The 27,910-nt window shown below is 46.4% G+C and overlaps 1 protein-coding gene across 1 annotated transcript in view; it reads right to left on the bottom strand.

Annotated features, from left to right (window-relative positions):
* Positions 1–27,910, bottom strand: part of HNRNPLL (heterogeneous nuclear ribonucleoprotein L like) — a 90,019-nt gene that overhangs the window by 30,225 nt on the left and 31,884 nt on the right. Inside the window, exons 8-10 of the mRNA XM_078649020.1 lie at positions 1,999–2,219; positions 504–625; positions 144–345 (exon numbers count right to left, since the gene is read on the bottom strand). Coding sequence (XP_078505146.1) covers positions 144–345; positions 504–625; positions 1,999–2,219 — 545 coding nt within the window. The remainder of the gene's footprint in view (positions 1–143; positions 346–503; positions 626–1,998; positions 2,220–27,910) is intronic.

Genomic DNA, 27,910 nt, shown 5'->3' with positions numbered 1-27,910 from the left:
CGAGCTATACACATCTGATGGTAGAACACTACTGGTCCAAGCCGAAAAGGATGTACTAATTAGCCACCTCACTATTCACTCTCCATTTTTCCCCACACATTATTTCTAACTGCATGCAGACAAAGCATCAAAGTGTCATGTACCTTTCGGAAAGTGTCTTCATCCGTAGAAAGCGGCACGTTATAATAATGCAATACACATGATGGTGGCTGAATAATATTCTTGGAAGCCTGGCCAGCGCTTGTAAATCTATTGTTCTTGCTCATCGAGAAATCTTTGTAACTGCTAGAACCATCCTCAAGCTCGAACACCTGACTTGGAACCACAGAATGCTGCTTGGACACACTGCAATATTAAAATACATTAGTGACAGCCAAAAATAACTTCCTTCAATTTACTTAAAATCATCCATATTGATAAAGTGTTTCAACACTATATAATTTTTTTTAGGATAGACATTTAGGGAAATGTAGGTTTTGCAAGATCAAAAAAAAATCATTTACCATACGTTTAATCTTGTGCCAAATAATTTAAGGTTATTGAGGTGTGTAATTGCCCTTTCAACAGCATACTCGTCACCCATTTCTATCAGCGCAGTGCCTGGAATGGACTTCATGTATTTTATCTGAAATAAAAAAAGTTTTAATTAATAACTTCTGAAGAATGAAATGCATCCCCCAAAGAGCATTAGTACAATAAGAAAAAGGTCTGCTTATTAAGATTGGCATGATGGACCAGAACTCTGACTGGAGTGGGTGCCATTATTACTTATAGTACTTTATTAGGTCTCGCCTGCGAGACATTCAGTAAATGGCTTTTAAAAGTTCCACCAGAGGCTTTTGCTGGCCTACAGTTTGCGTTCACGAGCTCGAGCACATGCAAAGCTGCCATCTGTTTTTATTGCTGTAATCAGGCTCCTCTGCTTGCATTACCCCCCTCCTTTCCCCCCCCTCCCTCCTGGTCAGCTTTATTTGTGTCTTCTAGCTGTGAATCATGCTCTTCTGCTCCCACCCCCCTCCCTCTTTGTCAGTTTAATTTGTGTCGATCACTGTGAAGGCTCCTGCTTCCACCAGGCACACACACCGCCAGCGCACGCTTCCACCAGGCACGCACACCGTGCCAGTGCACGCTTCCACCAGGCACGCACACCACCAGCCGTCAGTACACGCTTCCACCAGGCGCGCACACCACCAACCGTCAGTGCACGCTTCCACCAGGCGCGCACACACAGCACCAGAAGTCAGTGCACGCTTCCACCAGGCACGCACACCACCAGCCGTCAGTACACGCTTCCACCAGGCGCGCACACCACCAACCGTCAGTGCACGCTTCCACCAGGCGCGCACACACAGCACCAGAAGTCAGTGCACGCTTCCACCAGGCACACACACTCCCGGCAGTCGCACACTACCAGCCGTCGGTGCACGCTTCCTCCGGGCACACACCACCAGCAGCAGCAGTCGCACACTACCAGCCGTCAGTGCACGCTTCCACCAGGCACACACACCACCACCAGAAATCTTGGGCATTAGACATCTCACGACTGAACCATGTTAGGAAAATGCTTAATACTGCATACCCACACATGCAATCAATACACATGGCCTTCTACAAAGAGCATGAATTAACCCTACTTCCCTCACTTGGATCTTGCATCCTTTAGGATGACTGATTCGAATCTCAGTGTTATGGTATTCTCAATGTAAAGTTTTTAATGTCCTTCAATTGGGCTCTTGCTCTAAGAGCAACCCATTTCCAGCAATCCTCTCCTCCTCTACATTAGGAACATTAAAACATTGGAACCTAAAGCAAACATGCAGGAAATAGCCAATTCAATTACGTCTTTCTTTAAAGGTCGCACTAAACATTTTCTTCTTTCTTGCTCCCAATAGCTTTTAAACATTGTAAGATTGAAAAGATGGCCAGTCTTTCATGCACTCCTGGTTCAGCTAGAAATTATGAGACCTTAAAGGTTATTTCAGAGAATGCCATGTTTACCTTTTCAATGTTTCCATACAAGCAGAAAAGGTTGAAAGTCCTGGCACAGTTCATCTTTGGTGGAAGGAGACCACCGACCATAGCAACTGAACCAGAAGGATGAGGTCGATACATGTAAGAAGAGGAAGACTGAGGTAATGGGTAGGATACCAACTCTGGAGTGTCACGAGATCCCATTTTGTGTCGATTTGGTAAAGGTAACAATGGAGCATGTTGTGATCCTAAAGGAAGATAAACACTTATTAGGAGACCAAACCATTATAAAGTGAAAATAAGTAATATTAATATTGCATGTGGTTAACAAAAGCAAAGTACCAAACACAAAAGCAGCATTACTAAGAATGACCACGCTAATGGACTAAAATATAATAACCTGCAACTAGTTTCTCTCCATTGATGGCTTTCATATCCACATAGTTAACCAATCCATCAGGATAGAAATTATATTTATATTAACAGGTTCAATTCAGCAGGTAGGAGTTCTGCTACGGAGACTAATGTTCGCGGCATGAGAGCTGTAGAACACATGCTTTGCATACTCCTGCCATCAAGTGTTGGGGCAGGATGTTTGCAAGTTGTTTTTGTTCGAAGAAGTCTTTCCAGTCACAAGGTAGGTGACTCCTTTTGGTGATTCGGAACCGAAATCTTCGAAACCTAAAGAACAAGTTACTTACCTTCGGTAACGCTTTTTCTGGTAGATACAATATCTGCCTGTGGATTCCTCACCTTGTGAATATCCCCCTTGCGTCAGCAACGTTCGGAATTTTTCTTCGTAGCACGCCGACGTCACAGGAGCATGGCATCGCGCGCGACTCCGACTGACGTCACAGACTCCTTATTAGACCCACGTCGGCGTGATGACGTCAGTTCCGCCCTTTTTTCCGTGCCTTCGAGGCACCCGGACGGACCAACGACAGCAAATATGCAAATATACAATGCACACAGTACATACAAATCAAAATCGCACACAGTGCGCAGCAAAATTAGCAAAATAGCAGAAAATACACACATAAAACCAGGTATAGCAGAGTGGACAACGGATAGGCGGGTGGGCATGTGAGGAATCCACAGGCAGATATTGTATCTACCAGAAAAAGCGTTACCGAAGGTAACTTGTTCTTCTGATAGATACATCTGCCGTGTGGATTCCTCACCTTGTGAATAGAGTCCCACAGCAGTCCCCACTCCCGGAGGGTGTCCACTCTGCTACACCAGGAAATCTTGGAGGACAGAAAGCGCGAAGAGGCCATCCCTCCTCACCTCAGTATCCAAGCAGTAGTGCTTCGCGAAAGTGTGGAGGGAGGCCCAAGTTGCGGCTCTGCAAATGTCCTCAACAGGAACAACTCTAGACAAAGCAGATGTTGCAGACTTTGCTGTAGTTGAATGTGCTCTAATACCCTCAGGAGGGTCCTTACCCGCCAATGAGTAGCAAATCTTGATGCACAGGATTATCCACCTGGAAAGTGTGCGCTTGTGCACCGCTCTGCCCTTCTTACAGCCAGCAAAACCAATAAACAGCTGGTCGTCCATCCGGAAGTCTTTAGTTCTGTCCAGATAAAAAGACAGCGCCCTCTTAGGGTCCAGACGGTGCAGCCTCTCTTCCTCCTTAGACGGGTGAGGGGGAGGATAGAAGGTAGGAAGGGTAATGGACTGTCCTAGATGGAAGGGAGTTACCACCTTAGGCAGAAAAGCAGCCCTGGTTCTAAGAACCAATCTTTCAGCATGAATGGTCAGGAATGGGGGCTTAGAACTAAGAGCCTGAAGCTCACTCACCCTCCTTGCCGAGGTGATGCAACCAAGAAGACCGTTTTAAAAGAAAGAAGTCTCATGGTACACTTGTGCAAGGGTTTGAAGGGAGAACCCATCAAATAGGTCACCACAAGATTCAAATCCCAATGAGGAACAACAAAAGGAGTAGGAGGGAATCTATTAGTGAGTCCCTACAAAAATCTTAAAACCACAGGAGACTTAAAAAGAGAAGGCTGATCCGGCAAACAGAAATGCCGACAAAGCCGAAAGATACCCCTTGACCGTGGCAACAGCAAATCCTTGCTGCGCCAGAGAAAGAGCAAACTGCAAAATGTCAGACAAATGAGCCTTCAAAGGGTCAACATCCCTCTCCCTACACCAAGAGACAAATTTAGACCACCTACACGAACAAATGGACTTAGTGGAGTCACGCCTGGCAGAAAGAATGACATCCACCACATCGTGAGGGAGAGAAAAAGAATTCAAGTTGCCCCGTTCAATCTCCAGGCATGAAGGTGTAATGTCTGGAGGTGGGGGTGTAGAACCTGCCCCTCCATCTGAGAGAGGAGGTCTGCCCTGTGAGGGAGACGGAGCGGTGGGTGAGAGGAGAGGTGGAGAAGGTCTGTGTACCACACCCTTCTTGGCCAATCTGGGGCGACCAATATGACTTGGGCCCGGTCTTGGCGAGTCTTCCTCAGAACCCGAGGAATCAAGGGTATGGGAGGAAACGCGTAAAGGAGTTGATTTTCCCAACTCAACTGAAACGCGTCCCCCAAAGCTCCTTGCATCAGAAACTGGAGACTGCAGAATGACGGGCAGTGAGCATTCTCGTGAGTGGCGAACAGGTCCACCTGAGGAGTCCCCCACATCTGAAAGATGTTGTGAACCACCTCCGGGTGAAGCCTCCGCTCGTGGTCGGCAGAGAACTGCCGACTGAGACTGTCTGCACGAACGTTCAGAACTCCGGCCAAATGATTTGCCATCAGACAAATCTGGTGATCCTGAACCCAGTACCAGAGACGCAGAGCCTCTCTGCAGAGACACTGCGACCCTACTCCTCCTTGCTTGTTGATGTACCACATCGCGGTCGTGTTGTCCGTCAGGACTTGCACTGACCGACCGCGAAGGGAAGGGAGGAAGGCCTTGAGCGCCAGACGTATCGCCCGCAATTCCAAAAGGTTGATGTGAAGCAACCTTTCCTCTGGAGACGATAGACCTTTGACCTCCAGGTCCCCCAGATGAGCACCCCACCCGCGAGTGGATGCATCCGTTATTACTGTGGCCACTGATGGAGGAAGTTGAAAAGGCTTTCCTTGTGACAGATTGCCTTCCACGCTCCACCAAGACAGATCCGCTGCAGTGTCTCTGGAGATCCTCACTGACTCCCTGAGATCTCCGTTGTGCAGATACCACTGCCTGCGGAGGCACCTCTGGAGTGCCCTCATGTGCCAGCGTGCATGATTGACCAACAGAATGCAAGAAGCCATCAGACCGAGCAGACGAAGGACCTTCAGGACTGGAACAACCGCTCCATTGTAGAATAAAGAAATCATTTCCTGTATGTCGTGAATCCTTTGAGGCGGAGGGAATGCACGACATGCAGTAGTGTCCAGTACCGCACCTATGAACAGGTTGCGCTGGGAGGGCACCAGGTGAGACTTGGGTACATTTATCGAAAAACCCAACCTGTGCAACAACTGAGTTGTCTCTTGCAGATGATGAAGCACATTCTCCGGCGACTCCGCTTCGATCAGCCAGTCGTCTAGATAGGGGAACACAGGAATCCCGGATCTTCTGAGATGCGCAGCCACCACTGCCATCACCTTGGTGAAAACTCGAGGCGCAGTAGTAAGCCCAAAAGGAAGTACCGCAAACTGGTAGTGTTGCGATCCCACCGTAAAACGGAGATACTTTGTGCGACTTCAGAATGGGGATGTAAAAATACGCATCCTGAAAGTCGATCAACACCATCCAGTCTTCTTCCATCAGCGCTTGAAGAACCTGTGCAAGTGTGAGCATTTTGAACTTCTCCTGTTTGAGATAGAGGTTCAAAATCCTGAGGTCCAGGATTGGCCGAAGCCTGCCATCCTTCTTGGGTATCAGGAAGTACCGGGAGCAGCATCCCTGACCCCTTTCCTGTTCCGGAACCACCTCTATCGTACCCTTTCTGAACAGTGCCAGGACTTCTTCCTGCAGGAGAAGAAGGTGGTCCTCCAAACAATAACCTTGGCAAGGAGGGTAATTGGGAGGTAACTCCTGAAAAGGAAGTGCATACCCATTTTCTACGAGATTGAGAACCCAAAGATCTGATGTAACCGATTCCCAATCCCGTAGAAAATGAGTAAGCCGACCCCCTACAGGACCCACATGATCCAGAATGGTGGATCTAGGGCTGCTTTGCTGATGTAGGTGGGTATTATTGGAGGAAGTAGAGGAAGAGGAGACTTTACATCCACGACCCTTCTGTCTACCTCTATAAGACTTGTACAGAGGGTTCTGTTGCTGCTGCTGTTGTTGTTGCTGGCCTTGTCTGAAGGGACGAAAGGAGGATCTACCAAATCCTCTAAACTTCTTAGTGGTAGAACCTCTTGCCTGGAGACCCAAAGATCTTGCAGTAGCCCGGCTATCTTTGAATCTTTCCAAAGCCACATCCGCCTTCTTCCCAAAGAGGCCTGTCCCATCAAAAGGCAAGTCCATCAAAGTGGATTGAACGTCTGCTGAAAAGTCAGAAGATTTTAACCAAGCAGCCCTTCTGGTGGCAACAGTAGAACCCATAATTCTGGCAACAGAGTCCGCCGTATCCATGCCACTCTGAATGACTAAACGGGCAGCAGCTTGAGTGTCGGAGACTACCTCATTAAGGTTTTTCCTATCATCCTCAGGAAGCTTAGATGAAAGTTGCTTCACAGAGTCCATCAAAGCATGTACATACCATTAGTAGATTTCAAAGCCATGCTACTTGATGAGAAAAGCTTTTTAGCAGATTGGTCTAATTTCTTTGAGTCTTTGTCTGCTGGTACTTGAGGAAATGAACCTACTGACCTGTTGGAACAAGCGGCCTGCACAACCAGACTCTCCGGAGAAGGATGTGAATAGAGGAACTCGGGGTCACCAGGGGCCACTCTGTAACGTCTCGCTACAGATCTGGAAACCGCAGGAGCAGTTAAAGGTCTTTTCCAAACCTCCATTATCGGCTCAGTCAAAGCCTCAGTAAATGGAAGTGTAGGCTCAATAATGGAAGAGGGTGAATACAAAACCTCTAAGAATATTAGGTTTGTATTCAACAGTAGGTAAGGTTAGATTTAGTAGATCTGCAGCTTTTCTAATTACAATGTGGTAAGGAGCCACGTCTTTTGATGGAGCATCAGAAACTGAAGGCAAACCCCACTCAGGAGAAAGTTCAAGAACACTGGCACTATGAAGGTCGTCAACTTTTTCCTGAGAGTGGGGCAGTAGCGGTGGCAGGTGACAAGTCTCATTGACGTTTATCTTTTCCGCGGTAGGCCGGTTTACCTCTGTTCTGGGAATAATTATTTCTTCGTTGGCCGTAAGATTGATAGCGCTGTGTTTGGTAGCGCTGATTTCCATGTCTGTATGAGGATTGCTGTGTGTATCCACCTCTATTAGAGGACGATCCACGTCCTCTCGCTCCTCGAAAGGGCTGTTTACGAAATTGGAGGGTGCCCAAGGATTTAGCTGTTTCTGTATCCTTTTTAATTGTTTGCAAGGCCTCTTCTACTTGTGGGCCAAACAGAAAATCTCCGTCATAAGGCATATCCAATACCCTCGTTTGAATTTCCTGTCGGAATGACGTAGATCGTAGCCACCCCTGTCTACGTAAAACAGCAGCACCTGCTAATTGCCTGAAACCAGTGGAGGCAACGTCCACCGCCGAATCGATAATCTCAGACGAGATTTTTTCTCCTTCCTGTAAGATCTTTTGTGCTTCAGATCTAGCAGGCTCCAGAAGCTGGTCTATGTATGGCGCAATGTCAGACCATATCTGCCCAAGATGGCCAATGAATTAGCAGCCGTGGTAGCTGCCATCGTTGAAACACGTTTTCCGATGGCGTCAAGGCGCCTGCCATCTGTCCGGTGGGGCTGCAATTGGAGATGAGGGGTTACGAGACCTCTTCTGAGCAGCTTAAACAATAACTGAATCCAGTTTGGGTTGTCCTATAAAGCACGCCGGTGCCTTATATTTCTTGTCAATCCGTGGCAGGACCGGGGGTATGGAAGCTGGAGTAGACATCACCTTAATACCTTCCTGCCATATAAAGTCAACAATAGGCATAGATTTGACTGGTCTTCTAGGCTGATCCTTAAAATCATAAAAGAAACATTCCTGTTCCGTATGTTCCATATCTATATGAAATCATTTAGTAGCCCGTTCCATTAAAAGGTGAAAAACACCAACATCTACTGGTGGTGAGTCCGGAGCAGCCTGAGGTGACTGAGAAGGAGTTTGCACCTGATATTCATCCCACTCCGACATGTCATCAACTTCTTTTCTTTGTTCTTCTTCATTAGAAGACTGTTGTCCCTCTGGCTGATTAGACGGCGCCGGTGGAGGAGACCTTGGAGGTCTAAAGTCAGGTAAAGGCGCTTCCACCGCCGGAGTAGGAGGCTGAGAACCTGTAGATTCAGATGGCGGAAACCGCCTGTAATAATCATCAAGCATGCATTGGAGGTTGGTGAGCAATGCAATCGGCACTTGTGTGGCAGGGACACTTGCTACAGGTGACGTCATCCGCTCAGATGACTGTTCCTCTAGGTCATCTTCCTGAAGTTTAATGTTTAGTTCGGAAGGACTTGTAGCCGTACCAAAGTTTTCCCCAAGTTCTTCATCACGGTCTTCGGAGTCAAGAAGTTTGTCTGGGAGCTGCAGGGGTACCCTTTGAGGTGAAATATGCAGAGGTGATAACGCCAATGTTGAACTACGCCTCTGAAGTAAAGACGGTTTTTGTGTTTGAAAAACCGTAGACGGTGACCACACTTGCAAGGTAGTACAAGAAGATAGTTGCGGCGTCGACGGTGGGTCCACTGAAGAACTCGTGGCACTGGATTTGGCTTTAGATGACGACGAACTCGTCGTCGACTGTATGGACTCAGTCGACGGTAGAGCCAGTGTCGACGTGGACGGAATTTTCTTCAGAGCAGCCGTCGACGAGGCGCTGACTATGGCCGTCGACGAAAGAGGTCTAACAGAGACATAGACCATCGTAGGCGAAGAAGACGCCGTCGACATGATCATCTGTGGCTTTGGAGATGAAAAAGTTACCGTCGACGGAGATCGTCGGCGGCGTCGTTGACGACAGGGGCGGAATCTGAGGTAAATTCTTCTCAGATGTCTGAGGTAACTTCTTGGTGGATCTCTTCGGGGGCGTAGATGGGCCACCTTTATCCTTAACAGGGGGAGTAGTCTTGGAAGAGGAAGGCCTCTCAGACCCCTTTGATGGAAGTTGTTTTTTAGCAACTTTAGCCCCAGGAGAAGTTAACACCTCAGAAGCAGCTCTCTTCCTAGAGGCTGAAGTAGAACCAGAAGCAATACTGCCTACCTCAGACGCAGGATAATCCGAATCCCTAAGCTTTTGTAGCCACAAAAGCAGGCGGCCCTCTCGGTCTCTGAGGGTCTTCTGAGGGAAGGTTCTACAGATCTTGCAGTCCTTTACTTGACGCTCAGGATAAAGGCAATAAATGCACTTCTTGTGGGGATCTTCTTTAAAAAGCCAGAGCTTCCCACAAGATTCACAAGGTCTGAATAAAGATTTCTTGGAAGACATCTTGTAAAAAACACTAGATTCCAAGAGGAAAATAGAGAAGAACTGAGCAGAGCTCAGGGAGACTCCCTTCACACGACGTGCGGTAGAAAATCTAACAGCCTGAGCCTCTGGGGAGAACATTCTGGTGGGTGCTGTCGCCTGATTGGCTGTAGTTTGGACTATACAAAATGACTAGGATAGTCGTGTGGAAGTTTTCTACTGTAGCTTGGGCTACTTTACTTCCTGGTTGGGAATTTCAGTTTTTTCCTATGTTATTATAGCATGTTATTACTTTTTTATATACCGTGGGACTCCCACTCTGACGACGGGGAATGATTCAGGCATGTGAATCTATGAAAGACAACCCTAATACTGGAGAACTGTGGTTTTAGAATGCCGCGGCTCGCAGATCTGGATCTGATCGGAACTATTGGGGAGGAGGAAGATGTGCCTGAGGAACCAGAGTCCGATTCTAGCAGAGAAGATATGAGATAGGTGTAACAAGTTGGCACGGGCAGAAAGAGAAGCATTTTTCAGTTTTGAAGGGTAACATGACAACTCGTCTGATGGTGTGAGCTTAACTTCCAGGTACATCAGATTAAAAGCCCTCAGCGATACTGATTCTTGGTGGAGTAGGCAGATGTGTGTCTATTTAGTGAGTCGTTAGATTGGGAGGTGGGTTGGTGATATGAATGGCGAGGCAGAAGGAAAAGTGTTAGGCTGCGGTTGTAAATAAACTGTGGTCCCTGGCAACATTTCAGCATGCATTGGCCGCGCGGCCGTGAAAGTGACGCGGCAGCTAAAGTTGAAGTGATTGCATGCTGTGGGAGAGAGAAAAGCATGCATATATAACCACAGTTAAAGCTCAGTGCTAAAAGGAACAAGCATTGGCCGCGCACAAGCAGCCGCGAGAAGCGATCTGTGGTGGGGGAAGCAGGAGTTGTGTGACGGAGGAAAGACAGATGGCGGTTGCGCGCAAGCTTCACGCCACCAAAATGCTGTGGTGGAAATTTCAAAAGCCGCTTACTAAATGTCTCACACACAGCGAGATGAACAAGTTACTTACCTTCGGTAACGCTTTTTCTGGTAGATACAATATCTGCCTGTGGATTTCTCACCTTGTGAATATCCCCTTGCGTCAGCAACATTCGGAAATTCTTTTTGTAGCCTCGCGCCGACATGGACGTCAGAGACACGACATCGCTCTCGACTCCGCTGACGTCACCGACGCCTACAATGGGCCCACGCCGGCGTGATGACATCAGTTCCGCCCTTTTTTCCGTGCCTTCGAGGCACACGGACGGACCATTGACAGTAAACATATACACAGTACAAATATATTAAAAATATCAAGGTAACAGTGTGAAGCAAATGCAATAAAACATTTGAAATAAACAACTTGACAATAAAATAAATACATTACAGAAACTCTGGTAAAGAAGAGTTGACAACGGGGAGGCGGGTGGGTCAGTGAGGAATCCACAGGCAGATATTGTATCGACCAGAAAAAGCGTTACCGAAGGTAAGTAACTTGTTCTTCTGATAGATACATCTGCCGTGTGGATTCCTCACCTTGTGAATAGAGTCCCACAGCAGTCCCCACTCCCGGAGGAGGGTTTCCACTCTTCTAGACCAGGAAATCCTGAAGAACAGAGCGTGCAAAGTGACCGTCGCTCCTCACCTCGGAATCCAAGCAGTAATGCTTTGCGAAAGTGTGGAGGGAAGACCAAGTTGCCGCTCTACAAATATCCTCTACAGGAACACCTCTAGCTAATGCAGAGGTTGACGACTTAGCTCTTGTAGAATGAGCCCTTATACCCTCTGGAGGTTCCTTACCGGCCAAAGAGTAGCAGATCTTTATGCAGAGGACAATCCATCTCGACAAGGTTCTTTTATGGACCGCTCTTCCTTTCTTGCAGCCAGCAAAACCAATGAAAAGCTGGTCATCCAAACGAAAGTCTTTTGATCTGTCTAAGTAAAAGGACACCGCCCTTTTGGGGTCCAGACGGTGCAACCTCTCCTCATCCTTAGAAGGGTGTGGGGGAGGATAAAAGGTAGGAAGGGTAATGGATTGACCAAGGTGGAAAGGAGTCACCACCTTAGGCAGAAAAGCAGCCCTGGTCCTAAGAACCATATGATCAGCATGAATGGTCAAGAAAGGGGGCTTGTAACTAAGAGCTTGAAGCTCACTTACCCTCCTTGCCGAGGTTATTGCAACGAGGAAGACTGTTTTAAAAGTCAGAAGCCTAATAGGACATTTGTGAAGAGGCTCAAAGGGAGCACCCATTAAAAAGGTCAATACAAGATTTAAGTCCCACTGAGGCACAATAAAAGGAGTAGGAGGGAACTTATTTGTGAGGCCCTTCAAAAACCTTAAAACTACAGGAGATTTAAAAAGAGATGGCTGGTCAGGCAAACAAAGAAAAGCAGACAGCGCTGAAAGATAGCCCTTTACTGTGGCAACAGCAAGCCCCTGTTGCGCCAGAGAAAGAGCAAACTGAAGAACATCAGACAAATGGGCTCTCAAAGGATCAATAGATTTATCCCCACACCACGTGACAAATTTCGACCATCTATAAGAATAGATAGACTTAGTGGAGTCACGCCTGGCTGACAAGATGACATCCACAACGTCAGGCGGGAGGGAAAAGGAATTCAGGTTGCCCCGTTCAATCTCCAGGCATGAAGGTGTAATGTCTGGAGGTGGGGGTGTAGAACCTGCCCCTCCATCTGAGAGAGGAGGTCTGCCCTGAGAGGGAGACGGAGCGGCGGGTGAGAGGAGAGGTGGAGAAGATCTGTATACCACACCCTTCTTGGCCAGTTCGGGGCGACCAATATGACTTGGGCCCGGTCTTGGCGAATCTTCCTCAGAACACGAGGAATCTAAGGTATGGGAGGAAACGCGTAAAGGAGTTGATTTCCCCAACCCAACTGGAACGCGTCCCCCAAGGCTCCTTGCATCAGATACTGGAGACTGCAGAACGACAGGCAGTGAGCATTCTCGCGAGTGTCCACCCGAGGAGTCCCCCACGTCCGAAAGACATGACGAACCACCTCCGGGTGAAGCCTCCACTCGTGGTCAGCAGAGAACTGCCGACTGAGACTGTCTGCACGAACGTTCAGAACTCCGGCCAGATGATTTGCCATCAGACAAATCTGATGGTCCTGAACCCAGGACCAGAGACGCAGGGCCTCTCTGCAGAGACACTGGGACCCCACTCCTCCCTGTTTGTTGATGTACCACATGCCGGTCGTGTTGTCCGTCAGGACCTGGACCGAACGACCACGAAGGGAAGGGAGGAAGGCCTTGAGCGCCAAACATATCGCCCGCAATTCTAAAAGGTTGATGTGAAGCAACCTTTCCTCCAGAGACCACAGACCCTTGATCTCCAGATCCCCCAGATGAGCACCCCACCCTAGAGTGGATGCATCTGTTATCACTGTGGCCACCAGAGGAGGCAACTGAAAAGGCTTCCCCTGAGACAGGTTGCCTTCCACGCCCCACCAACACAGATCCGCCGCAGCTTCTCTGGAGATCTTCACTGACTCCCTGAGATCTCCATTGTGCTGATACCACTGCCTGCGGAGGCACCACTGGAGCGCCCTCATGTGCCAGCGTGCATGGTTGACCAACAGAATGCATGAAGCCATCAGACCGAGCAGGCGAAGGACCTTCAGGACTGGAACGACCGCTTTATTGTAAAATAAAGGAATCATTTCCTGTATGTCGCGAATCCTTTGAGGAGGAGGGAATGCACGACATACAGTTGTGTCCAGTACAGCACCTATGAGACTTGGGTACATTTATCGAAAAACCCAACCTGTACAACAACTGGGTTGTCTCTCGCAGATGGAGCACTCTCTCTGACGACTCTGCTTTGATCAGCCAGTCGTCCAAATAAGGTAATACAGGAATCCCTGACCTTCTGAGATGCGCCGCCACCACTGCCATCACCTTGGTGAAGACTCGAGGCGCAGTAGTAAGTCCAAACGGAAGGACCGCAAACTGATAGTGCTGCGATCCCACCGTAAAACGGAGATACTTCCTGTGCGACTTCAGGATTGGGATGTGAAAATACGCTTCCTGCAAGTCGAGTGACACCATCCAGTCTTCTTCCAGCAGAGCCTGAAGAACCTGAGCACGGGTGAGCATCTTGAATTTCTCTTGCTTCAGATAAAAATTCAAGAGCCTGAGATCCAGGATTGGACGATGCCTGCCATCCTTTTTGGGAATCTTGAAATACCGGGAGTAGCATCCCTGACTCCTTTCCTGCTCTGGGACCACCTCTATCGCACCCTTTAACAGAGTTTGAACTTCCTCCTGTAGGAGTAACAGATGTTCCTCTGAGCAAAATCCCTGGCAAGGAGGGTAATTGGGAGGGAATTCCCAAAAGGGAAGGGCATACCCGTTTTCTACGAGATTGAGAACCTAAAGATCTGATGTAACCGATTCCCAATCTCGTAGAAAGTGGGTAAGCCGACCCCCCACCGGACCCACATGATCCTGAATGGCGGATCTAGGGCTGCTTTTCTGTGGCTGGGGGGTTGGAAGAGGTGGAGGAGGAAGAGGCTTGACGCCCTCGAGGACGTGCCCTTAGCTTTCCCCTGTACGACCTATACAAGGTATTTTGCTGCTGCTGTTGCTGCTGCTGTTGACCTGGTCTAAAGGTACGAAAAGAAGAGCGTCCAAAACCTCTGAATTTCCTGGTTGTTGAACCGCTCACTTGAAGAACAAGAGATCTAGCAGTTGCCCTGCTATCCTTAAATCTCTCCAAGGCTGTATCTGCCTTCTTGCCAAAGAGTCCTTCACCATCAAAAGGCAGATCTAATAATGCAGACTGCACATCAGCAGAAAAATCCGAGGATTTTAGCCAAGCTGAACGTCTTGTGGCAACGGCCGTGCCCATGATTCTTGCCACAGAATCTGCAGTATTAAGGCCGCTCTGGATGACTTGACGAGCTGCCGCTTGAATGTCAGAAATACTTCCTCAAAGTCATTTCTGCAGTCTTCTGGAACCTTAGGGATCAATGTACACATAGAGTCCATAAGTGCGTGCACATATCTTCCCATAAGGCAAGTGGCATTTGTTGATTTCAACGCCATACTTGCGGAAGAGAAAGTTTTCTTGGCCACTTGATCCTGCTTTTTAGCTTCCTTGTCACCAGGTACTTGTGGAAAAGCACCAACTGATTTCTTTGAACATGCAGCTTGAATCACCAAACTTTCAGGAGAAGGGTGAGATGACAAAAAAGCAGGGTCCTTAGGAGCTACTCTATATCTCCTAGCCACACCTTTCGAGACAGCAGGAGCAGAAAAAGGCTTCTTCCACACTTCCATAATGGGTTCAGTCAAAGCATCATTAAATGGGAGCAATGGCTCCACAGCTGAGTTCGGAGAATGAAGAACCTCAGTAAGCAGATTGGATTTAAATTCAACAGTAGGCAATGTTAAACCTAAAAGTCCCGCAGCTTTTTTTCACCACCACATGATATGGCTGAACATCCTTAGACGGTGCATGAGGACCTGATGGTAATACCCACTCTGGGGAAAATTCAAGACCACTAGCCTCTGCTAGCTCCTCGAAATAATTTTCATCCAGCTCACCCTCTTCCAAGTCAGAATGAGACTCACAATACCTCCGCTCTTCCAGGAGACGTTGAGCCTCTCTCCTAGATCTCTGCTTAACACGAAGTGCAGCCGGATCCACTATCGACTCAGACGGCGCCGGAGCAGACGTCGGTATCGAATCCGAAGGCTTAGAAGGATGCTCCATAGATTTACTTGGAGCTGGTGACGTTGGTGCTGGAGTCGTCTACTTCGGTCGAGCCGGCGTCGACATCGGCGTCGACCTCGGTGGAGCCTGGCACTGCCACAGCGGGGTCGGGGCTGGCATATACGGCCTAAAAGGTGCCGGGGCATAAGAGTGAGGCACACCCAAATTAAATGCCATTGGACCCGAAGGCGCTCCAGAGGGGTACCATGACCTCGAGGAAAACACCATACACAGCGTTGAGAAACGCCAAAGGATCCTGACCTGGAGCTGGAAAAGGTGGATGCTCAGGTTGACCGAGGCAGATTCGAATCCGTTTCAACAACAGGAGTCGATACCTCTTCCTCAACAGGAACTTCACCGAACTCTTGAGTTGGAGACGGTGCCGGAGTCGGAGAATGAACTTGCGACTCTGAAGGAGAGGCCTCGCCCTCATCTGAAATCTCTTGTGGAGGAATCACTTTCGATTTAATCTTCTTGGGTGACCTCGACCTCGAGTCAGACTTATCACCCGAATGACGTCGAGATTCATGTCTCCTCTTCTTATGCTTCTTACGTGACCTCGAAGCATGATCCGACGAAGACTTTGAAGCAGACGCCTCTCGAGACCTCGATCTCGACTTCTTCGAGTGGGATTTCGAAGATTTTCTAACCTTATCGGCTTTTAATTTTGCCACAAGAAGCTTAGACTCCCTTTCTCGTAGGGCCTTTGGATTCATCTTTTGGGACGACGAACACCCATCCACGTCGTGGTCGGAGCTCAAACACCAAATGCAGTCCTGGTGTGGGTCTGTAACAGACTTCTTTCCACATTCTCTGCAGGGTTTAAAACCAGTCTTCTTTGACGACATAATGAAAAGACAAAGAGGCAAGAGAACAGATAAACGAAGAAAAACAGTAACAGATTTACTAGAAGCTACAGAGTATCCCGAAACCGTTAGCGTCGACGACACGGAAAAAAGGGAACTGAGGTCATCACGCCGGCGTGGGCCTATTGTAGGCGACGGTGACGTCAGCGGAGTCGCGAGCGATGTCGTGTCTCCATGACGTCCATGTCCACGTCGGCGCGAGGCTACAAAAAGAATTTCCAAATGTTGCTGACGCAAGGGGATATTCACAAGGTGAGGAATCCACACAGCAGATGTATCTATCAGAACTGAGACCTACTCTAGATCTCGGGGAGTTAAACAAATACATAGTCAGAACACTTTCACATGGTCCCTCTTCAACAAGTACCTCCCCTGTTGCAACAGAATGACTTCATGTCTACGTTACATCTAAAAGAAGCCTACTTATATCTCAGATTTGTGATAGCAGGAAACATTACCAATTCACGGTACGTTTATTTGGCGTGACCACAGCCCACCAGAGTGTTGACCAAATGTCTTGCTGTAGTAGCTGCTCATCTCAGAAGACAAAGTATACCTTTCTTCCCTTACCTGGACAACTGGCTTATCAAAGCAAGCACTTATTAGAACTGTATACTACACACTCAGACTGCAGTACATCTACCTCATCAGTTGGGGTCCACAATAAATCATCAGTTGGGGTCCACAATAAATGCCCAAAAATCACCTGTGTCCGGCACAGGTGCAGACTGATCAAGGAGCTTCCCTCAACACTCTTAAAGCTCTGGCCACTCCCAATGTAGCCACGAATCACAATATTCAAACCACAATATTACTTTTCCAACCCATTCAATCATTACCAGCCAGAGTCTTCATGCAACTCCTGGGAATGATGGCTTACTGCATAGCAATTGTTCTTCATGCAAGACTCTACATGCGTCCTCTGCAGGAATGTCTAGCCTGTCAGTGGAATCAATCCATGGGTCTATTAAGCGATCTCGTGTTGGTAGACAGCCACACCAATCGCTCTCTGCAGTGGTGGAACCCTCAAAACTTAGGAAAGTTGAGGCCCTTCACAGACCCGATTATCACAGATTGTATTGACAGCAGAAGCATACTACTTACAGAAACAGGGAGGGACACACTCCCTCCAACTGTCGCGCCTTGCACAGAGCATTTGGAACTGGGCAATTGATCACAAAATGTATCTCCGAGCAGAGCACCTTCCAGGAGTAGACAATCAGATTGCAGACCTGCTCATCAGACATAGGCAGCAAGTGCACGAGTGGGAACTTCACCCTCAAGTTCTGCTCCTCCACTTCCAAGAAGAAATCAAGTTACTTACCTGTAACAGTAGTTCTCCAGTATTGGAAGCTTTCATAGATTCACATGCCTGAATCATTCCCCGTCATCGAGACGGGTGTCTCCGGTACATAAAAAAGCAATGCTTAGTAGTATAGCAAACTGAAAAGAGGCATAGGCCCATTTTCCTTTTGCAACCCATAACCTTTGTTACGTAAAAGAGACCAAACTTGTCCCTGAACCAATCAAAGCCCCTCACCCTCTAGAACACTGCTGAGAGAACCTTTTGCCCCTCAGATTTTCGTGCACTTGTGCCATAAACACAGTTTCTGCTAAATCAGAGGTGAGCCTCTCAGGGGAGGAGGGTGGTTGCATGAATCTATGAAAGTTTCCAATACTGGAGAACTACAGTAACCGGTAAGTAACTTGTTTTCTTACTCCAGTATTGGAGCCTTCATAGATTCACATGCCTGAATCAGAATAGCGAGCAGTAAGTCATAGCACATTTTTTGTCACCCAAGATCTCGAATTAGGTAACATGGGTTATCTGATAATAGCAGATATATATATATACACACACACACAAATCTTCACAAATAGCATATAACATCACGACAAAATGTGCCTATAATCACCAACAAAAGAAGGGGGGGATGGAAAAGAGAGCTCACTGTTACTGGAACAGGTGCCTCAGTACTGCCCCCCCCCCCCCCCCCCCCTCGCCACATCCTATTTGCAGGTGCATCAAGGCAGTAATGTCTGGTGAAGGTATGAGTACTCTTCCAGGTAGCAGTCTTGCAGATATCCTGGATAGGTACTCCTGCAAATAAAGCAGTGTAGGTGGACACTGCTCTTGTAGAATTAGCACAAACAGGTGCATACAACGGCTTCCCCTCCGCCTGATGACCACATTGTATGGTCTTTGAAATCTAGTGAAAAATTCCCTTTTTACAAGGGAAAAAACCCCTTCCTGGGACACTAAGCAACAAATAGTTGGGAAGATTTGCAGAAAGGCCTTGTTCTTTGCCCGTAAAATTTCAGGCAGTGTTGAACATCTAATGAATGAAAAGCTTTTTCCACTGCCGTTGCCGGAAAAAAAAAAAACGCTTAAGAACCAGTGGTTCATTTAGATGGAAATCTGTTGGCACTTTTGGAATGAATCTGGGATTAGTCCCGAGGACAACCCTGTCCTTCTTGAACTGCAAAAACTGTTCTTGTATCTTGAGAGCCTGTATTTCTCCAACTTTTCTGGCTGAAGTGAGAGCTCTAAGAAGAGCTAGCTTCCAGGATAAGAATTTCTTGTCCGAAACAACCCCTTCATGAATTGCTTCATAATTCTTTCAGACCACAGTGATGGACTCAAGTAGTCTATATCGAGAAATATGCAGCCAGGTGTACTTTAATAGAAGCATGGGCCCAACCAGATTTTGCCATCAGAATATATGGAATAATTTGATGTGCCTCTGAGTTTAGAGGATGAGTATTATGCTCTTGGCACCAGACTGAATCTCTTCCATTTCATCCTATATGCTCTGTTTGTAGTTTCCGCTCTGGCATGTGCTAGAATAGCTCTGTATTCTGCCGAAATATCTAGGATGCGGAATTCGCAATATTCAGGAGCCAGGCCGCTAAGCGCAGCGATCTTGGGTGCTAATGAAGCACTCGTCCCCGGGACATTGTCAAGAGTGAGGATATTGGTTGTAGACCAATTGGGCGATCCTCCGACGGCAGGAGCAACTCCGTGAACCAGTTGTCTGTGCCACCACTGAGTTATTAGTATTACTCTGCACGGTTCCTCCTTTATCTTTGTGAGAGCATGTGGCAGGAGGGGGAAAATCGAAGAAAAGGCGTAGGCAAAGGCACCTGACCATGCTATCAAAAACGCATTCCCCAGATCCCTTCTGGTGATGCCAACTTGCGAAGAACCGGCATTTTGTGTTCTGAGCTGTCGCAAACAGATCCACTGCTGGAATTCCCCACTTGAAGATGCTTTGCAGTACGTCCTGATTGATTTCTAACTTGTGGAAGGTCGATTTTAGTCTGCTGAGTGCCCGCTTTGACGTTCTGATCTCCTGGAAGGTGTTCCGCCTTTAGAGACACTCCATGTAGGACAGCCCACTTCCATATCTTTTGTGCTTCCCAAGACAGGGAGAGGATCTTGCATCTCCCTGCTTGTTGAGATGGTCTAGAATAGGACACCATTGGAGAGCATTCTTCCGGACTAGGAAGAAACAAGAGTAAAACCCTTTTAGTTTTTGGAAGAAACAAGAGTAAAACCCTTTTAGTTTTTGGAAGATCGGCACCGGTTCTATTGCTCCCTTTCGGACCAATTGTCCGAATCGCCAAACGCATCAGAGATAGATGTTTAATCTCTTGACTTGTCGGCGGCGTTGAAGGAGACAATTGAAGAAAACTCAAGTGTGCGAATTGCATTTTATGGAAGGCCCATCCGTCCGTCATTTTTTTCTGTCAATAATGTAGATGGGAAGCAACTCTCCTACCTATGGGAATTTGTGGAGAGGAAGAGCAACATGTAGCCATATCCAAGAGGTTGTCATTGTCTCCCCTTTTTTTCCCTTGACGACCTACTCGTCCTCTAGGAGCCGACTTTGTATAGCTCCTGGTTTGTTTTTTACCCTATTGCTGACGATATGGTTGTGATGAGGAAATCTTCCCTTGTTAATAACTCCCTTTCTAGGATGACTGGCCTCTTTCCCTGGTGCATCGGAAAGGCACCTTACGGTATATTAGTGTACCCAGGGCATTTGTAGTATCTATCTTTTTTGATACCTTGAAATGCCTCTTCCACTGGTTTCCCAATAAATCTTCTCCATCGAAGGGGAGATTGAGGATCTTAATTTTGGACTTCCGGTCTAAAGGCAGTCGCCCTTAACCACCCCTGATGCCTTAGCACCGCCGCTCCCCTTCTGTTTATTGTCCTCTGGGAAGAGGTCCATGGTTGGTGCCATATCGCACCACATATGCCAGTCTTATCTGCCCAGAATAGCAAGGGCATTATCTGCTTTGACTAAGAGCAGACATGGATGAGAATCTCTTTCCCGCGTTGTCCAAGCATCTCCCCTCGGTCAGGTGGTGTTGATATAGGCACAGAGGGACTCTTAGATTTTTGTTGCGACGCTTGCGAAAACACCTAATCAGGTTTTGGATGGCCCAGTAAAAACGCTGGTGCGTCTAAAGGAGCTTTATATTGTTTCTCCAACCTAGCGAGCACAGGCATAACTGTCACCGGTGTCTTCATCACTTTTAAACCTTCCCACACATGGCTAACAATTGGGTATAGCCTGGACCGATTTTTGGAATGGCTCCTTGAAATCGTATAGGAAGCATTCTGTTTGTATTGTCGCTATAGGAAGCTGGAACCTCTCGCAGCTCTCCATTATATTATGGAATCTGCGGAGAATCCGCCGGTCCTTATGAGGGAGATGCCGGAGATGGATTCAAGTAATCATCCCATTTTTTGTTGGGATCCGTTATTTCTCCCTTTTCCTGGTCATCATCCGTGGTGACCGGATTCTGATGGTGTATTATTTGAGGAGTTGCCGGCCTAACTTCTTGTTGTGGCTGCCTGTTTCCAACTGGAGTAGTAGGGATGGTATTTCCTGAGAAGTTGGTGTCGGCGGAAATCTTTCCATAGTCTAACTGCAGATCTATCATCATGGAGGATGGCATACCAACTATTCCTTCCTGGTACTCTTGGCGATAGTGCTATTGCTGAGGATATTGGTACTCCCCATATCCCTCCTCATAGTCATTCTCCTCATACTTCACATGTAATTGTGAGACTACTGGCGTATCCAAAGGGTCCATCCTCCTCTTCCTGTGAATCCTGCTCTTCATTTTTTCATTTTTTTTGGCAAATACATGAGTAGGTTGGTATGAGTCATACTTATATAATAACGATAAAGATTATCACAGAATAAATCATAACAAATTAGAATATTACACAAGTTAAAGCAAAGCATTTTAGGCCAAACAGAATTTACAAAGTATATTATGAGCAATCCAGATATAAAAAGAACAGAAAAAAAAAAAAAAATAGCAATAAATAAGGCATAACACATTGGTCTATTAAAAAATAATTAAGACATTTAACTTGATTCTACCTGCTGGCACTAAAAGGGAGGTGAAGCCCTATTTTAGGACTCAAGATACTGTGTGACTAAACCCCATATTTGTTCTCCTAGTCTCTTTTTCCTTAAGCGCATACAGACTATGTTCCATATTGTGCATTACAAAGAATCTAGACCGCCATTCCTCAAATGAAGGTGGTTCCTGTTGTAACCAGTGTGATGCAATACACAGTCTGTACACAGCAGTTGCTACAAATATTAGTTTGGCGTGCTGTTTCGCGATTCCAATATCCATTGATCCCATTTCTACCCCCAATAGAATCTGTGTTGCGGATAGTTGAATTAGGTTACCTACAATTTCAGATAAGCATCTTTCTATCTGCGATAGGAGGGGAGCCAACGATGGGCACACAAAAAAGATATGTACATCATTTGCAGAAATATAACTACAACAAAAGCATTTCCCAATCACGTCCCCGGACCATTTAGACACCTTATCAGGTGTATAATATAAATTGAATAGTTATTTGAAGTGTTGAGCAAAAAGCTTTGCAGACAGGAATAAGTCTTTCTCCATACCCAACGCAATTTCAATTTGAATATCGTGTCTGTCTAATTTAGTCCCTCATTTGAGATTCTGCTGCTCAATATCATTAGCTTTTATGTTTAACATCAAGTTATATAAAATGCCTCTTTTTGCCTCTCTTGAGTTAGCCGCGATCAGGGGGTTTGATTGAAAAGAGATACCACTGTTCTCTAAAAACTCCCTGATCTGCAGATATTTAGAGAAATTCTCTGGGGAGCCGATATTGTATCCGTAATTGTTCAAAAGATTTAAAAGAACCATCCGAATACAAGTCTCCCACCACTCTTATTCCTCTTCCCCTCCAATTATACACCACTCTATCCCATAGATCAACTGGTAGAAATATTGGCGATACCAACGGTGTGTAATATGAGATTCTCAAAACCAAACATCTCTAACTGCTCGCCACACTTTATATGCGGCTACTAGAGTCTTAAACCGCGTTCTCTTGTAATCACTCCATTCCGGATACAGGAATAGGGAGTTTTTTGCTTTTACCCCCAATAGCATTTGATATCGAAGAGCGCTCTGCCAACTGCTCCGGTTCTAGCCCTATCAGCAGAATGCCCATCCCATGTAACCTACATGCATAATAATACAAGAGAAAGTCTGGTACCGAAAATCCTCCTAACTCTTTTGGCAATATCATAAAATGCTTAGCCCATCGTGCTTTTCGCCCTGACCACATGAAACTCATACAGATTGCTTGTAATTGTGCCAAACTAGCTTTAGGGACCTCCAAGGGTATACAACGGAAAAAATATAAAATTTGTAGGAGTATCATCATTTTTAATAGATTACATCGCCCCACTAGGGAGAGGTAAGCATTCAGCACGCTCTAGTTGCTTCTTTGCACCGACCAAGAGCTGATCCCAGTTTGCTTTGACCAAAGTGGTTGTGCATGTTCGTAATTTAACCCCGAGGTATACCACTTCTTGACAAAGCCTTGGATCGGAATAATTCGGGATATTTGCACTTAGTAACTGAGTCTTGGCAGCATTCAACTTATAACCAGATGACCTACCAAAAATTATAGCCAATTGTTCGATTGCTGGCATCGCTGCAGCTGGATTCGACGTGACCACGGCCACGTCATCTGCATATGCTAATACCTTAAATTGATAAGACTGTATAAGTAAAGGAGATATATTCACGCTAAATTCTAGCATCTTTAAAAAGGGTTCGATATATAAAGAAAATAAGAGGCGAGCAAGGGCACCCCTGCCTAGTACCTCTATTAATTTCTACCTCAGCAGACTAGAGTCCCATAGTATTAATCCGAGCAACAGGTCGGTAATACAATGTCTGCAATGATTTTATGAACTGTGGTCCAAAGCCTCGACTCACATTCCATAAAAAACGCCATGTAACGCGGTCAAAAGCCTTCTCGGCATGTAGCAAAATTAAACAGAATGGTTCCCGAGTGACTTTCACATAATCTAGAAAGGTGATCACACGATTAACGTGGTTTATTGTACCGCGTTGAGGGATAAACCCATGCTGTGTTATTGATACCAATCTTGAAATAACTACTGAAAGTCTATTGGCTAAAATCTTATTCTCCCATCTGCATTTAAAAGCGAGATAGGCCTATATGATCCAGGAATATTAGCCGGCTTGCCCTTTTTATGAAACACTACTATAAACGCCTCATTCCATGTCCTAGGGGCTGCGCCCTTCTGTGCCTCCAACATGGTTAACAAAAGATCAGTCTTTAAAACGGGGAAAAAGGTTCTATATATTTCCAACGGCAACTTACCCTGCCGCCATCCCCAACGCTAAACCATTGACTGCCTTTTCGAGTTCTTCTAGTGAGATAGGAGCCTCCATTAATTCCATCTCCTCCAACGAAAGATCTCGAGTACAGTATTGAGTGATCAGAGTAGCAGCCGCTGTCTCATCATACATATCATTTTGATATAAGATCTCATAAAACGGTCTGAATACCTACAAAATACCCTGATCATCCTTGACAGAATCCCCATTCACATCCAAAACTTCGTCTATACGCTGGGCTGTCTCCCTTGATCTCACTTTTTGGGCGAGGCATCTGCCACTTGCCTCGCCATACTCCTACTGAATTTGCTTCTTAATAAAAAACTTTGCTGCCTCTTTAGCCCAAGTCAAATTTAACTTTGCCTTCCGTTGGATCTGTCCCAGTCTGTATACTTTGCATGAGAGCTTCCTCAGCTGTAATCAGGTCCTGATATAATTTTTTAATATTGGCTGCTTGCTTTTTTTGATTGTATAACCCAAATCTCAGTACCTCTCCACGAAAGGCGGCTTTTAAACAGTCCCACACTGCTGCTCCCACGATTAATGTTAAAAAAAAAAAAAAAAAAGGTTATCCATTGTTTCATATGATCAATAAATTGCTGTTCCACTAATAGTTTACGATCAAAAGAGAAGGCTCTTGGCCGAATAGTTGATATTATAATTGTAATAGAGAGAACTACTGGCCCATGATCCGAAGTGATTCTAGGATATACTTGTATCGTTGCCTGATTTAACAATGATTGAGTAGTAAAGAAATAATCTAATCGGACGAGCGTCCGGTGGGGGAAAAGAGAAAAAAGTATATCCAGGTGCGCCCCCCTTTAAAAAAGCCCACTCGTCCACTAGCCCATGATCACCCGTTAATGCCTGTAATGCTTTAAACATACGTGGCTTCCTGCCAATGTACCTTGACTGATCATTGTTTAGAATATTCGGTGCTAAATTTATATTAAAGTCCCCACATAGGATCAATGGTGTAGGCCACGTTGCTAATTCAACATTCAGATACTCCAGAGTCATTGCTTCGTACATGTTTGCACCATATACTACACAAATCGTAAATTTAATATGACCCACCAGACATTCTGCGATTGCCCATCGACCTAACCCATCAGATATTATCCTACCTGTATTTATGTGTTTCTTAGCAAGAATTGCTACTCCTCTTGCAGCACTAGAGTATTTAGTACAGGTGATTAAATTAAATCCTAGTTCTTCTAATAATTGTCTCTTTGACCAAACTATAGGAGTCTCTTGCAGACATACTATATCACATTGAAGAGCTCGTAATTCCTGTGGAACCCGTCGTCATTTCTCTAATGAGTTCAACCCCCTCACATTAAACGTGCCTGTCCTAATCCCTCTGCCTGCCATCTAGCATAATCTGTTTTTTTTCCTCTGTCCCCAATCTAAACAAAACAAGATTACTGACTGCTCTGTCAAAAACTCTTTTCCAACCTTACTTCATGTATTATTTTCTTTTTCTAGCCATTTCCCTCCCACTACCCCCCCATTCTCGTACCCCCCCCACCCTTCACCTTTCCACCGCCCCACCACCACCCACAGCGAGGCTTAAGGACCATGTCCTCTGCGATGTGGACGTGCCTACACCCATGCCCCAAGTGTTTGACCCCCCAGACCCCACCCTCTGACTCTCCATCTCTCCTCCCATACATAAGCCTTACATCAGGCTTTCTATATATATTAGAGACTCTGTACCACTTTGCATATCTTTGTATAACTTTACATGTCTCGACATCAATTATTCTCCCCTAGCCAAAAAGCCTTCCAAAAAGTAGAAGAAAAGCATTTTAGAGAAAATAAAGGAATAAATCTATGGAGAGAGAGAACCCCTATGGTATCTATCACATAACGTTCCCGTTGCATATACAACCCAACAGACCAACAATATAATTCTAATATTGCCGCAACCAGCTCAGTTTTAACACATATTCCCATTAACTGTTTTTTGTAGTACTCCAATTTAAACTTTGAATGATTATCCATTTCTTTTAAATAGAGCTGTGCCTCTGAGCTAGAAGTAAAATATCGAGTTTGGCCTTTAAAGATAGTCTTCAATTTTGCCGGATTAAGCAGAAAGCATTGAGCACCCTTTGCTTGAAAGGATGTAATTAGCTTCCGCAACTGCCATCGCTCATGAACCGTCGCAGGGGAAAAATCCGGGCGGACAAAAAATTCACATCCAGCACTTTTCCGTTTTCGCTCAGGGCGGGCCAAGTCATATAATGCCTCTCTCAATAGATAGTTATTGACACAAATTAGGATTGACCTAGGATATGCATTTTGATTATTGCTACGTTGTCTTATCGTAAATGGGAACCTGTGTGCCCTGATAACTTCAATGTCCCAGTTCCAGGTATTAAGTTCAGGGAAAGCTTCCTTAAATAGCTGGATGATGAATTTACGTGTGTCTGAGCCCTCCTTTCCTTCGGCAATACCTAATATGCGCAAATTGTTGCGCCTCGCCCGGTTCTCTAAATCTGTAAGCTTCCAGTCCACATCTGACTTAGATTTTTGCAGATTCTCAATATCTGACTGTTGCTTAACTAAGGTATCTTCTGCTGAGGAGATGCGTTCTTCGACTTCTACCACCCGTGTAGTGACCTCCGCACATGTTTTCACCAAGCGTCTAACTGTATTCTGGAGCTTTCTCACTGCTCCTTGTGTGCGCAAGCCCTCCGCTCTAGTTTCATTCCGGTGCGCCATTATACTCTTATAGACCATTCCAAGAGTGATTGATTCCTCCTCAAAATCTTCCTCATCCAAGTTAAGCTGGGCCAGTGATGAGTCTAAATCAAGCCCTACAATCGCTTCTGTCTCTGCAGCTCTTTTAACAGTTCCATGAGAGACTGTATATTCAAACTCTTCCAGTTCTTCCTGGTCTTCTTCAGCAGGGGTGTCCCCCCCAGTCACCTGGACTATCGTCATCATTTTCTTTATCAGATGCCATTGTCAGGTCTGTCATGGACTAGAACTTACCATCTGAGCCAGCATACTCAGACTCGCTACCAAGATCAGTTGCTGGGCAGTTAGTGGCTTCTATATTACCTGATTCTCCCATTAAAGCTCCATCACTATCCAATAGATGTTGACTTAACGAATTCTCTCCCATTACTCCGCCTGCTTGGTCCACAGGAGCCGATTTCATTAGATGTTCGGGAGAAGGGCTCATACTTTCAGCTGTCAGCGGCACCTGCTGGACGACCATCACCACTTGACCATTTTGAACATTCTGAGGCTCCTCAATTACACCAGACTTGGGTCTAGTCCCTTTTTTATTAAATATTGCCGGAACCACTCGTTTCGATATAACATCTTGGGGTGGAAGATTTTGACCACCCTTCTGAACTTGATGCTCATTCTGCCCTTTTAAGTTTGGGATGTCAGATCATTGTAAAGCTTTCCGGCTCCTATCCCCAATTACAGTATACTCCGAGGGGGATGTTCCCAGAGTTCCCAGAAATGCCACCTGCACCACCCCCAGTGGCCTCCTGTTCCGCTGGCATAGTTATTGCAGCCTCCTCAACGGGAGTACTCACGGGTGTAGGCACAGTTGTTCCTCGATTTCTTGCAGCTCCTCTGCCCCTTGCCAGTCGATGAATCTAACGGCCGCAAATGTCTCAGTTCTAGCTCCGAAATACGAGATGCAGAGCACAGTCGCGCCAAAACAGCTCCTGAACTCTTAATCTCCCCTCAAACACTCCGTGAACCGCTGCGTTGAAATTCTGATGCTGCTCGGCGAGCTGCGCCGGGCTTTCTCCGTGTAGAGCACAGCCGCGTCCCAGTAGACCAGAGCCGCCGCAGCTGTAGCCCGTTACAGGCTTTCCGGTGAGCTGGTCAGTGCGACCAATAGCCGGCTCACCAACCGCCACAGAACAGAAATGCAGAAAGCCGCCAAGCCCTGAATTTACACGGTAAGCGCCTGTGCTTCCCAACCTAAGAATTGTAATTGAACGGGGAAAGTCAGAGGAAAAGCTGAGTGTTTATTGAGGGGTCAAACGGAGCA

This window comes from Lissotriton helveticus, chromosome 6, assembly GCF_964261635.1.
Source record: "Lissotriton helveticus chromosome 6, aLisHel1.1, whole genome shotgun sequence".
NCBI lineage: Eukaryota > Metazoa > Chordata > Amphibia > Caudata > Salamandridae > Lissotriton > Lissotriton helveticus.
This window is presented reverse-complemented; position numbering and strand designations above follow the sequence as displayed.